General features: G+C 35.9%; 1 protein-coding gene across 6 annotated transcripts in view; it reads right to left on the bottom strand.

The window, feature by feature from the left end:
* Window positions 1-14,071, bottom strand: part of LOC128017202 (chromodomain-helicase-DNA-binding protein 3) — a 46,077-nt gene that overhangs the window by 8,818 nt on the left and 23,188 nt on the right. For 5 of the 6 annotated variants that reach the window (XM_052602465.1, XM_052602466.1, XM_052602469.1 and 2 more), the window contains exons 28-39: window positions 13,574-13,707; window positions 13,302-13,446; window positions 12,636-12,801; window positions 12,401-12,546; window positions 10,825-11,059; window positions 10,603-10,737; window positions 10,252-10,380; window positions 7,859-7,967; window positions 7,451-7,583; window positions 4,967-5,162; window positions 2,205-2,368; window positions 1,658-1,784 (exon numbers count right to left, since the gene is read on the bottom strand). In XM_052602465.1, coding sequence (XP_052458425.1) covers window positions 1,658-1,784; window positions 2,205-2,368; window positions 4,967-5,162; window positions 7,451-7,583; window positions 7,859-7,967; window positions 10,252-10,380; window positions 10,603-10,737; window positions 10,825-11,059; window positions 12,401-12,546; window positions 12,636-12,801; window positions 13,302-13,446; window positions 13,574-13,707 — 1,819 coding nt within the window. The remainder of the gene's footprint in view (window positions 1-1,657; window positions 1,785-2,204; window positions 2,369-4,966; window positions 5,163-7,450; window positions 7,584-7,858; window positions 7,968-10,251; window positions 10,381-10,602; window positions 10,738-10,824; window positions 11,060-12,400; window positions 12,547-12,635; window positions 12,802-13,301; window positions 13,447-13,573; window positions 13,708-14,071) is intronic. The other variant, XM_052602467.1, reaches the window with a different exon arrangement.

The raw sequence follows: 14,071 nt of genomic DNA, 5'->3' as shown, positions 1-14,071 counted from the left end.
AGTGTGACTTCTGTTAGTGTATTTTATTTTCACTTAGGACAGAACATGTACAGTACCTGCATTTCTGAGAAGTGACATATTGAGTAAGGATTACATTTTTTACGATTGAAAATACTAAATACTGAAATCTGTGGAACACAAATCATTCCAGGTATGATAACTGATAGACCTTTTTTAATAATCAGTGCTTTATAAAGAAACTACATACCAAATGTCAAATCCGGCCTCTCATACACTGACCTCACAACTAATTGTGAAATAGAGCATTCGTACACCCACATATACGCCCTCGCCCACATAAACACAAATAGACTGAGAGAGAAAGCACAAAAAAAAACTAAACAGAAAACTAGAGGAAAGTTGAATCATGAGGATTTTGCCACATTAATTAGATTGTAAGGTTATAAAGAGCTGTCCATTTATCAACTAATAAATCACTGCTTGCTAAAAACTAAAACTATTAAAAACTCATTTGGTAACTGAAATAAAACTGAAATTAAGTAAAATATCAATATTAGATATTAAAAACTTAAACTAAAAAGTTTCATCAAATATAAAATAACTAAAAACTATACTAAAGTTAAAAATTAAAATAAAAAATAAAAAACATTTCAAAATATCTATAAGTATATAAATAATACTAAATTAACACTGGTGTAGTCTGATTCGCATATGACTCTTTTGAACTGAAAATTTCAATGAATCAAAAAGACTTTGATCAGCTGAAATACCAATTCAATCTGAACAACTGTTTTTAGGACAATTGTGCAATGTGTAGGTAAAGTAAGAGAGATTTTCTTGCAATAAATTCCAATTTAATAAAACATTTTTTTTTGTTGAAAAATCAGTATTGTTTTGTTGAGTATATAGTTACACCTCTTTACATTCTTCATCACTTGTCACCAAAAAGGAACTGCAAGAATAATGATTGTTTGCAAACAGGTTTTCAGAACACTTCCCTCTCCATCTGTGCCAAACTCTGCCCCCAGCTCATGCCAGTGGATGCTCAAATTTATTGAGCAATATTTTGATAGCACCACAGTGCCACAGTGTTTATTTTTATTTTTGGCAGAATCAACCTATGAATGGCCTACGTCTAGCTGTCTCTGCATATTAAGCTGTGATAGGGGAATTTAATATCCAGTAAAATTAGCTTCACCATTTCACCATCCAGAAGATGCTCTAATCCACAGCTGCTTCCAAGAAGCACTTTGTTTTCACATTTTGAGACTGCCATGACCAACAGATGGCAAGCACATCTGCCTTTCAAATTCAAACCAACCAAACACACATCAGTACCCCCAGCTGGTCAAAACAGATTTCAATTCAACTTTGTCTTTTAAGAAATTTAGGTTAAGAATTCCACATCGCAGAACTTTTGTTTCCATTTGTCAAAAACAAGCTCAGACAATTATACCATATATACACATAAACAGCACAACACAGACTGTTTCTAAAATTCAAATTAAGTTTTTCTACCTCGAGTGCTTTTGCATGCAATCAAACCTCATTTAATATGAGCAGTTAACAAAAGCTGATATGCTTTTTCATCAGTGCAGATGAAAAGCCTTTATAATGGTTCAGAGTAATCAGAGTTAATCAGATCAATGGAGGCTGATTTTGGGTGCCTTTTTGGGGATGGATCAGCAAAACTGACCTGATATGAAAGCGCCAGGGGGCATCTGGTTGTAGTTGGCCCCTGCCAGAGTGAGAGCCGCTGAAGGTGCAGGTGTGAAGGGAGGGCCGTAGTTTTGTGGGGTGGCGTACGGGCCTGGAGGAATAGGCTAGATGAAGAGTGAAAGAGAGAGAGAGTGTGTGTGTGTGTGTTATAAACCTGAGAAACAAAGAGATTTAGTTTCAAGCAGCTAAAAAAATACAAACTTTATGTATAAGATTTATTTTGAAACACTGCACAATTTTATTAATGGCTGCAACAAATGGAAGCATATTTACTCTTATTTTATTTATTAATTCATTTCAGTGTCAGCCATCATAAATATATTTCAATAGCATGAATACATTTATAATTTATTTAAAACAAATGTAAATATATTAATAGGTAACTATTTAAAAGCCTGAGGATTTGCCACGTGAGAAGAGTGTATGTACACTATTGTCTATCAGTATGATTTTTCAAGTATTTTTTTCCTCAAGAAGTTTCATATACAGTAGAAATGAGATTTTATATGTGTTTGTGTATTTACCGGTGGTGTGTGTGTCTCGTTGCCTTTGTTGGCCAGTCTGCTGAGGATGCTTCTCTCTGACATCTGCAGGCGGGCTGTGATCGGCGGGACTCTAGAGAGTGTGGCTGGGAGCCGCATTACGTCTGCCTTCATGTCACTCAGAAGCTCCTCCAGTTGGTTAAGAACTACAAAAATGTCTATAATTACAACATGCCAATTTTGTAGAAACTAACAGGAGCAGACAGGATTTGGTTTAGACTGCAACGGTTTAAGTTAAAAATCCTGGTTTGTGTTCTACTGAAGAAACAAAGTCACATCTTGGATGCACTGGGTGTAAGCAGATAAACATAAAATTTCATTTTTGGGTGAACTATTCCTTTAGGAATGTTGACTTGAACAACTAAAAGAGCGTGAAGCATTATTATATTCTCTACCAAATACTCTGAAATTCATTAAATCTGAAATCAGTTAGATTAAATATTTTCAAAACGGTTATTTGAAGAGATTTTGATCAGTGTTGTTACTGTTAACTAAAAGTAAAACTGCAACTGAAAAAAAAAAACATTTTCATGAATTTAAATAAAACAAATAAAATGAAATATGAATACTAGATTAAAAACGTACATTTTAAATAGAATAAGTTTCAGTGCCAATATTACTAAAACTAAAACTTACAATATGAAATAAATCAAATGAAATATTTAAACCTAAAATTAAACCTGAATATCTAAAAATAAAAGTTAACTTTTTAAATTATTAAATTCAAAATATTACTATATATATATATATATATATATATATATATATATATATATATATATATATATATATATATATATATATATATATATATATATATATATATATATATATATATATATATATATATCTTATCATAGAGGCAACTTTTTATCAATATTGGTTTTGAAAGCGAATTGACAGTTCAGAAAGCTAACTGAAAGTGACATAATGGATTCTGACTGTCAAAAGTCAAATTTATTAGCAGTTCTCTCAGCAATTTTAGACAATAATAAGAGTGACTAGCCAAGTGAACTGGTATCCAATAAATGGTTTATCGGTACAGAATAAACAACAAGCTTGAGAAAACTCCAGGACAATAAAATTGCCTTGCGTTCTTGAACTGTTCCCATATCAGAGCTGGCAGGAGCACTGGTCCCACTGGATCTATTCAGAAGCCTTTTATCAGACCCTCAAGACACTAGCAAACTTTGTCTGAGTTACACACATATTCCCTCTCATTTTTCATTTAAAGAGGTTATCAGATGCCCATTTTCCCCAAGTTGATATGATTCTTTAGGGTCTTGATGAAAAGCCTGGACCATAGTTTGGTTACAATGTCTTAATGTTAGTCTAAAAAAACACCTCTTTTCAGAGCAAGCCATTTTGTAGCATTTTCCTTTAAATGTTAATGAGCTCTGCTGACCCCGCCCCTCTCTTCCGAGCTGCTCTTTGAGGGACTGTTTACTTTAGACTGATTAATCCTGAAACTTGCTAATTAGCACATTATTAGGAAAGGAGATTTGCAAAGATTCGTTAAAGGGGTCAAGTTTTCCTTTCTCTTTGGAGTGTTACAAGCTGTTTGTGAATAGATAAGATCCCTAAAGTTGCAAAGAATAAAAGACTCAAATCCAAAGAGATATTTTTTATAAAAGTTAAGACTCTTCCACGCTCTCCTAAAATGCCTCATTCAAACACACACCCATATGTCTACGTCACCGTGTGGGAAGATTTGCATAATGCCGCCCAAATGTTCATGCAAAGAAAAAAATGTGTAACTTTATTGTTGCTGCCACCATGTTGTGAAGTGCTGTGTGTTTCATTGCAAAAACAAAAATACTTTGTTTGGCTTCCAAAAGAGAACAAGTGGTTGAGTTCTATTTACAACACAGCAGCAGAACAATTCAACCCAAATATTCAGATGTGTGCAGCACATTTTATGGGGGACTGTTTCCTGATCCTGGGAGAGAAGACTACAATGCCGGCTGTTCTGACTCAAAGTCTGTAAGTACGTTTACATATTTAAAGGATTTGCCACTGATGTTTCAAATCCGAGTTCTGAGCAGTGTAGAGTAGCGCTTGTTGTTTGTCGTTTCTCCGATTGGTTTTATGTTTACGTGGCACGATGCATTATAGTCATTATAATCCGATGCAATAAATGCCTCGTTTCTAATGGGTTTGAATGTTTTTGTCTCGTCGCACCAGGCATCACAGTATGGTAAATGGCATATCATATCCATCACATGCTTGAGGTATTGTGCCAATCACAATGAACTGGATAGCTGGCCAATCAGAGCACACCTCAATTTTCAGAACAATAAGCTTTGTAAAAATCGACACATTTCAGGAAAACAATAATGTACAGTAGGTGGTATATAATGTGTTTTTTTTTTTTTACCTTAAACCGCATAAACACATTTCATTACACCAAATACACAAAATAATGTTCTTTTTAGCATCATATGACCCTGGCTCAAACATAGACGCATTTAGGTGGACCGATGGTATATTCCCTTCAATAATAAAACGTAGTCCACTGCATCTTCAGCAGCTCAGATGTCGGGAGTAAATGCTGACTGCTTTTTTTCTATATTACGGACTGATGAAAGCTCACTTGGTGGATTTATATCATTATAGGGTGGTTGTGTACATACACTGCTAACACACATTTCAGTTCTAACAACGTGTAAAAGTGTATGTAGCATCCGATGACCCCTTTAAAGATATTTTTGAGATAAATCCCACGCAAACACAAATTTCCTCACCCTTATGCAACACGGCATTGGCAGGTTTGTTTCCTGCGAGTGATTCCTTGCTGAGATGTTGATGGGACTCGGCTAGACATTCAACCTCAGCAAAGCGAGCGTTCAGGGCCATGGCCGGGTGAGTTGGATCCTGGGTCATGTTGAGGTATGCAGCACGACGCAACTGCTCCTCTATCACCAGGGCCTGCTCTAGCAGCTGAGAGAGAGAGAGAGAGAGAGTGATTACAATTACTGTTTTCTTACAAAATTAGTCAGCTAGTTGTTCAGGCAACCCAATGACTATATGAAGTGGCACAGCAGCTACAGATGACCATCTAAATGTGTATGGCTCAAGTAATGGTGCTTTAAAAGGCATATATTATATTTTCTATGTATTTTATGTTACTATTTTATTCATACCAACTTCGAGGTACATACCTATATAAACACCACTTTTGGGTCAGTAAGATTCAAGCCAAGTCTCTCGTGCTCACTAAGGCTGCATTTTTATAAAAAATACAGTAAAATAATAATGTTTTTACCAGTGTTGAGGAAAGTTACTTTTAAAATTAATGCATTACAATATTGCATTACTCCCTAAAAAAGTAACTAATTACGTTACTTAGTTACTTTTTAAATATGAGCAGGGCTTGATTGTTTTTAATATAAGTTCTATTTATAGCACATGTAAAAGCCCTTTCACACAAAAACGTGTAATGAATAAACCTCAGGCTGAAGGAAAAGTAAATTCACGTCTGTACAGTAGAACACAATAGAAGAAGGTTCAACACTCTTCAGCAATGAAGCACAATTGTTAGTTTATCTAAAATCATTTTTGCTTATTAGTATGGATGAACTGAATCATCAAAGGTCGGCAGCAAAGACATCAGTTAATAAAATGGGATAATGTGTTATTTAAGATTTTGTATTTCAGTTTTAATTCATTTTGATGAAGATTTTGTATTTCAGTTTTAATTCATTTTGATGAATACTTAATCAGTTTTTTTGCGAGTTGTATGAATTAATGAACATTTACATTTATTCTAGAACTACATTATGTTCACACAAAGCACACAACAAATCTGTACTCTGATTTGTCCAAACATGGGGACAGGAGACTTGCCAGTATGGGAAGACAAATTAACACTTTAATTTAATTTTTTGAAAAAGTAACTCATATTTTCTTGTAAATTAATAATTAATGTGTTACTTTACTAGTTACTTGAAAAAAGTAATTAATTACGTCCCTCGAGTTACTTGTAATGCGCTACCCCCAACACTGGTTGTTAAAACGTCATAATGTTAAATAATAGTATTCTCTCTGTGTGTGTGTGTGTGTGTGTGTGTGTGTGTGTGTGTATATATAAATATATATATATTTTTTTTTAAAGAAGTACTGTTAACCTGAGATGGTAAAGTTGTAGTCATTCCTCCAGTCTTCAGTGTCATATGATCTTTCAGTAATCATTCTAATATGCTGATTTGGCGCTCAATAAACATTTTATATTATTATCAATGCTGAAAACAGTTGCTTAATATTTATTTGGAATATTTTCTGGATTTTTTGATGAAACGAAAGTTCAAAAGCACAGCATTAAAAAAAAAAAGAAATCTTTTGTAACATAAATTACCATCACTTTGATCATCTAAAGGCATCCTTGTTGAATAAAAGCATATATATATATATATATATATATATATATTACTGACCCCTTTTGAACGGTAGTGTAACCTTCTTATTACATCATCTAAGCATAAAAATAATCTCAAATTCCTGCTTCAGAAGACGAGTCATGGTTGAAAGTGTAGAGGCTGAGAGAATAAAGAAAACAGATTTAAAAACTAAAGCTAGACTGAGGGAAAGCGATAGAGGCCACAAAATAATAGGGAATTAAGAAATTTATTGAACAGAATTGACAGAAAAATGTAATCTGGAATGAGGAACTGTTCCAGTGATTTATGAGCATGAGAAAGCACCAGCTTCCAATTAAAAGAAGTTCCACTGGAATAACGGCGGTTCTACGGTTGCTCAATGCAATCAGAATTATGTAAGTGAAGAAAAAGACAGAGAGACCGAAAGAGAGCGAGGGAGGCTGAGAAAAGAAAAAGGAGGATGTACAGAAAAGGATATGAAACATGTCATGAAAAGAATAACAGGAAAAACAATGAGACAAGGCTGTTTCACAAGAATGCGTGTCAGCATATTCAGGTTGGCGATTCTGACGCGTCAACGTGTAGAGATCAAATCTTTAGGCAGGAGTCAAACAAACAGCAGAACAAAAGGTAGAGTAACAAGCAAGCCCAAAAAAAACCCAGAAGTATATACTTATGATACAAATGCAGAACAAAAGAGCTAGCAGTCAAACAATGACCTACCGCAACGCAAGACAAAGAGTGTAAAATAACTGCAAAAGCCCCAGTGAAAACCAAATTAAACTCCACCACGGATATCACAACAAACAAAAAGAAAAGAAACCAAACTTATATTCTCTATTTGCAACATACCTTAAACCGCCTGGCCAGGAACTTGTTTTTCATCTCTAAGAAGTTTCCCTTGTTGGCTTGCGTTTTGAAAGGTTCGTTTACGATGGCGAACTGCGGGTCGTTCTGAATGTCCTGCCACCGAGCATAGCCATGGCTTCAACAGGTCAAGGATCAGAGTTCAAACCTGTCAGACTACACTAGACCATGACGTGTGTTCAAATGCAAAAGATCTTTATTTTCGCTACAAGAATATCGCTGTCTGTAGCATTAGCTCAAGGAAAAGTGTAATTGTAGGAGCTCTCCTTTTATTTCCTTGTTCTTCTTGGCTTTGAGCTCTAAACAAATTCTTCATTTAGCTAATTCAGTATAAATATACATTCATGGAACTGGATTATTTCTACAGTGACAGCAGCCTATCTCCAAGGATACCACACGATGCCTGCCAGCAGCCAGAAGTCGTGCCGCCGGTGCCAGATCTCATTGATCTTGCCTGATGAAATGGCCGCCCGCTCCTCATTCTGCCAAAGAGTGTGGAGTTCTGTGCATAAAAGAAAAACACAACACGGCCAGATATCAGTTACAATCCATTTATAACTGCTGACAGGTAAATAAACAAAAGGTAACAATGCGTGTAAATCATGTTATATAGCTATAATCTTCTCCAGAGTGTAGAATGTATGCTTTGTGTTTGCACAGTGTTGGTGAAATGTTTATGAACGCTAAGTAAAAAAACCCTTGATGTTTAGTTGTTCTCTTTTAAAGCTGTAAAATAACTACATAAAGTGATTAGCTTCTGGGAACTGAAACTATTTATGGTCACTGGGGCTGGGAAAAATCTAAGAAATAAAGTCTTGTTTCTACCAAGAATGGTAGCAAACTAGTGAACCGTATATTACCACTTTTTTGGGACACTTCTTTTGGGGTGCCTATCATAGTAACAGATGATTCTTCTGCACAATCTGACTTTGCTGCAGCCTGGCATTGAACTACTGGTTTCGACTGGTCGGAGGAGAACTGGCCCCCCAACCGAGCCTGGTTTCTCCCTAGGTTTTTTTTCTCCATTCTGTCACCGATGGAGTTTCAGTTCCTTGCCGCTGTCGCCTCTGGCTTGCTTAGTTGGGGTCACTTAATCTACAGCGATATCGTTGACTTGATTGCAAATAAATGCACAGACACTATTTAAACTGAACAGAGATGACATCACTGAATTCAATGATGAACTGCCTTTAACTGTCATTTTGCATTATTGAGACATTGTTTTCCTAATGAATGTTGTTCAGTTGCTTTGACGCAATGTATTTTGTTTAAAGCGCTATATAAATAAAGGTGAGTTGACTTGACTTGACTAGTCCGGTACCTAAAAGGTGGAGCATATCTGGGTAGTTAACAGTTTAAAATGGAAGAAAATAGCAAATACAATTTGTTTTTTCAAGTGACCTAAGCCTTCATTATTTAAGTCTAAGAATCATAGTAGATGGAGAAAACATTTGGTGTTGGTCATTACACTCATCTTCAAAATATTTTCAAGAATTTGTAATGAGCAAATGGTACTCCTACTCCTGAAATCTCCCTTTATATTCCCAGTACTCCCATTACAGTATCGATCCTTGCCACATACCAATTATTCATAGTAGTCTCACAGAGAACTACTGATGTATGCACTTATCCAGTATCTGCACACAAAACATAAATACAAGCGGGCGTTTACATGCTGACTGACCATGAATATAAGCTGAATGCATAAAATCATAGGTTTTGGTATTTCAACACGTCATTTTAGGAAATAATCAATGGTGAATGATGGAAACTAATCTAAGGAAAGCCTTTGTAAACCACTGACAGATGAAATCACTGCTTGCCGTTCCTGGTAAAACCACTCAACAGAAACTGAACTGCTCTTCAGAATGTGACCACACTGTAATGTTACCTCACCAACACACTGTTCCACTGCGTTTTATCATAACAGTACATGCTTTATTATACATGAGAGAGCACCTTTACATAACGTTGGCATGGCAAACAATGAATTAACGTGATGTTATAATGATAAGCATGAATCAAGATGGTTAGCTGCTTGGAAGAGACAGAATCGCTAATATAAGTGATGTGATCTGCTAAATTAGCGATATGATTTTTGACACTCCATCCTTAAGGCTGCAGGGTGTCACTTCAGTGCTATTAGAACCAAACAAAATGTAAAAAACAATGCTTCTTAACATGGTCCAGTTAGCCCCTATTGGTAGATGTTACAAATAACTTTTTCTCCATTGACTGCCATTCAAAATTATTTATGTGAAATATGTATTTGGCTCTTGCCAGCTCATGAAAGTGCTCAAGAAAGTCTTGCTGAACAGAAAAAAAAAAATTTCCTTATATATTAGATAATATATTAGATTAAATTAGTAAATAAATTTCAATAGATAAAAATTAATATTTTTATATATATATATATATATATATATATATATATATATATATATATATATATATATATATATATATATATATATACACATATATATATATATATATATATATATATATACACACACACACACACACACACACACACACACACACACACACACACACACACACACACACACACACACACACACACACACATACATACATACATATACACACAACAGTTAATCAGCGTTGTCTTGATGTGATTGGTCAAAACATTTATGGCTCAGGTTATTCACAGAAATACTGAGCACCTCCCTGAGCAGATAAATGGGAATGCTTACAGAAATCTTTAACAAATTCAACAAAGACAGAATGGCACAGCAGCTTTAAACAACTTCATTTGTATTTACCTGTGAATCCTCCATCTGCGATATTGAACATAAATCGTGGACGCTCTGTGGGTTTGCTGTTCCCTTTGGGCACCTCCTCCCTCTGTCCTCTGACCTCCTTCACAGCATCCTTCTCACCCTTCACCTCCTCTGTGACCCGATGGACAAGAAATTTTTTTACATTATGTTTAGTTCAGTTATTTATCCTCTACATTGAAGTCTTAACTGCAGTGGAAATGATGACGGCACCATAGGTGCTGTACTCAGTTTTTGTAAATATGTGTGATAGAATCCATAGTTTTTCATTCTACTCCATACAACTATAGAATTTTCACAATGCCAAGAAAGAAAGAGTAGCATTGTAATGTTCACCTTTTTTGACATCAGAAGATAGATCTAATTTCTCTTTCTTTTCGGTTGTTTCTGTGGGAGGAGATGCCACTTCACTCTTCTCCTTTTCTTCTCCAGCCTTTTCTCGTTTCTCTCCTTTTTCCCCTTTCAAAGCCTCTGTATTAACAGACAACAATCAGCCACAAATCACAATAAAATGACTGACTGGCACTACAGCCAATCAGATTTCCCCATACTAGTTACCTCTGCTCTCGTCTTTAACAGAAGGAGAATCAAACATTTTTTCCGGAGAGGCCTCTTTTTCAGTGCTCTCATCCTCTTGATTTTCTTTCTCACTCTTTTCTTTTGGAGAAGACTGAGAAATTTCAGGACTTTGCTTTGTTTTTGAATCATCAGAAGCTTTTGTTGGACTTTCGGATGTTTGGGCTTTTTCACTGGTTTCAGGATCTTTTTCACCCTCTTTCACTGTGGTGGAAGTCTGGAAAGAAAAGAAAGAAACACATTCTCCATTTGAGCATCATCAGCATCAGTCTTGGGATTTAAAGTTTGTCAGTTTATTAAGCACCCCCCGAAAAGGCATGAGATCTTTATATATTTGTTTAGCTGTAATAAGCATTTTATGTAATTTGCAATAGGTTTCTGATAATGCAACTGAAAGAGAGAGTTTAATGTGCACTTCTCGTGCTGTGTTTTATTTAGCTTGTGGTGATTTTTTTTAAGTGAAAAAGGACGCAATAAACTTTATAAAACACCAAGTTTTGGTCATCATTCAGATGAGGTCCGCTACACTTATGAAAGTTCCAAAATTTATTTACGGTAGTCAAGAATAGTGTGCGATCTTTTGTTATTTGATTGGCATTAAAATGCAGACAGCAGCGCTAGGATTATGCAACAGACATTATACAGCTCAGTGCCTTCATGCAGTTAATTAATAAACTATCGGTTTGTTATACTGGCCTTTTTCCCTATATAGCCGATATGACGATGGTTGTAAATTGAGGAAAAATCGGCTGATAAATATCGGCGGCTGATACCTCAGTGCATCCCTATTGATAATAATATGAAATGTTTCTCAGAAAATCAGCATATTAGAACGATTTCTAGGATTGTGTGTCACTGATGATTATAGTAAAAATACATTAAACTAGAAAAAGGCAATTTGAAATTGTAATATTATTACACAATATTACTGTATTTATGATCAAATAAATACAGCCTTGTGGGCTGCTAGAGAATACAAATACATTAATTCATTTGACCAACCCCAAACCTCTGAATGGTAATCTATGCCACACTCTACATCATATGTGTGACTTTATTAACTTACTAATAAATTACTGTATATAATGTTCAAGAGACCATTAAAGCCATCACTAAAAGCAGCTTGTCTGAAGATTATCGTGGTTTAATTTTATCTTCATAAAACAAGCAAACACACACACACTTTTTGAAACAATACAGTTATTCAGACAGGTTCACACAGTGTTTAAATCTACCTATTAAAATGGTCCCTGCCACACCCACATTTATCATCCTGCATATTTATTTCTTTTGTTCTTACTTCTATTTTTATATTGATCTAATGACATTTTATAACCCCTAAACCTAAGCTTTGCACGAACCTTTCATGCTTTTCCATTAAGGCATAATTTGGTATGCTTATTAAGCTGTTTCCTTGTTGGATTGTCTCCACAATGTATGATTTCAGGGTTTTGCATTTGGTCCTCAAAATGTAAGCAACACACACACACACACACACACACACACACACACACACACACACACACACACACACACACACACACACACACACACTTACCTCTGCATGTTCTGTGCTTTCCACACTCTCCCCCTCCTTTCCTTTTTCCTTCTCTCTCTCTCTCTCTGGTTCTGTTTGGGACTCACACTCGTCTTTCTCCACCTCTTTCGTACTCTTTTCTATCTTGTCAGGTGGAGAGGGAGTGGCTGTGGAAACATGTTATTTCAGGTGAAGTCTCTGTGTTTGTGAGATTGTCTCTCTGAGCTGCACATGAGCGATTAAGGTGGATTTGTACCTGGTTTGGAGGTGCACGGTGTGTTGTTGCAGCTCATTTCAGGTGTGGGAGTATCTGTCTTAATGGCAGGTGAAGAAGCTCTTGAAGACTTCTTGGAGTCCACAGTAATCTCTGGCTTTAGTTCGGGCATGCTCCATTTCCCGTTAATGTGCTCAAACTCTTGCACCTGCACACAATGTAAAACACACCTGCCTCTTCAATACAATACAAATCTAGTGCAGTTTGTGCAATCAATCAAATAATCTATAACAGCTAAGTGGAGCATAAAAAGATAAATATTATTACAGTAAAACAAACTGTTTTCTATTTTAAAATACATTTTAAAATATTTTTTTTTTCTGTGATGACTGAAACTGAATTTTCAGCATCATTACTCCAGTCTTCAGTGTGACATGATCCTTCAAAAATCAATCTAATATGTAGATACGGTGCTCAGTAAACATTTCTAATTATTACCAACGTTGAAAACAGTTGTGCTGTTTAATATTTAAAATGTTTGTGTAAACCATACTTTTTTCCAGAATTCTTTGATGTATAGAAGTTTCAAAAGAACAGCATTTATTGTAAACAGAACTGTTTTATAACAATGTGTAAGTCTTTACTGTCACTTATGATCAATTGAATGCATCTTTGCTGAATTAAAAAATGTGGCAGATCTACACTAACCTTCTTCTTTACTAGAGACATGACTCCTATACGTGTCAGAACCGGCTGCCTGCAGAGCCCCTCTCGCGGGACACCATCAGCGAAGGTCTCTGAACCGTCAGCCACCGGCTCACAGAGGTGCCTCATGAAGAGAGACACGTATGCCCTGCCAGGGAAACAAAGAAAGAAAATGGAAAAGAGAAGTTTCCTTAGCAGTACCCAAGTCTGAAATGTATGCATTTCTATATCAAATTAAATTTTCCGAACACATTTACTGGTAAAGAAAGTCATACTTGAACTCCTTTTCACTCTTGCCGCGGAGGTCTCGCACGAGCCACTGGGATGAGAAGGCGTCCTGGGCTGGCATACCCCATCTCATGATGGCGTTCAGGAAAGCTTTTCTCTGACGCGTATTAAAGCCCAATACCTGACCAACACACGATTAAGCAGAAAATGACAGATTCCATTTTTATGTGCATCGTTTTAATCTAATCAAGCCTTATTTGAAAAGCAGGTATGATTTTATTGACATTATGAATCGTTCCTAGGCAAGTGGTAGAGTCCTGTGGCTCAGTAGTAGAGCACTGTGTTGGCAGCGCAGAAGGTTGTGGGTTCAATACCCAGGGAACACACGCTTTGGATAAAAGTTTCTGCTAAATGTGTTAATCTAAATTCTCAAAACGGGAAAAAATGCAGCACTGTTATCTCAGTCAATTCAGTATCAGTTATGTCAGTCAACTAAATTATGAGAGGCACACATCCAAAGATGCTGTATGCACTAGACCACACAG

The sequence above is a fragment of the Carassius gibelio genome, chromosome A7, assembly GCF_023724105.1.
Source record: "Carassius gibelio isolate Cgi1373 ecotype wild population from Czech Republic chromosome A7, carGib1.2-hapl.c, whole genome shotgun sequence".
In the NCBI taxonomy this organism is placed as follows: Eukaryota; Metazoa; Chordata; class Actinopteri; order Cypriniformes; family Cyprinidae; genus Carassius; species Carassius gibelio.
The sequence above is the reverse complement of the archived record's forward strand: the minus strand, read 5'-3'. Positions and strand labels throughout refer to the sequence as shown.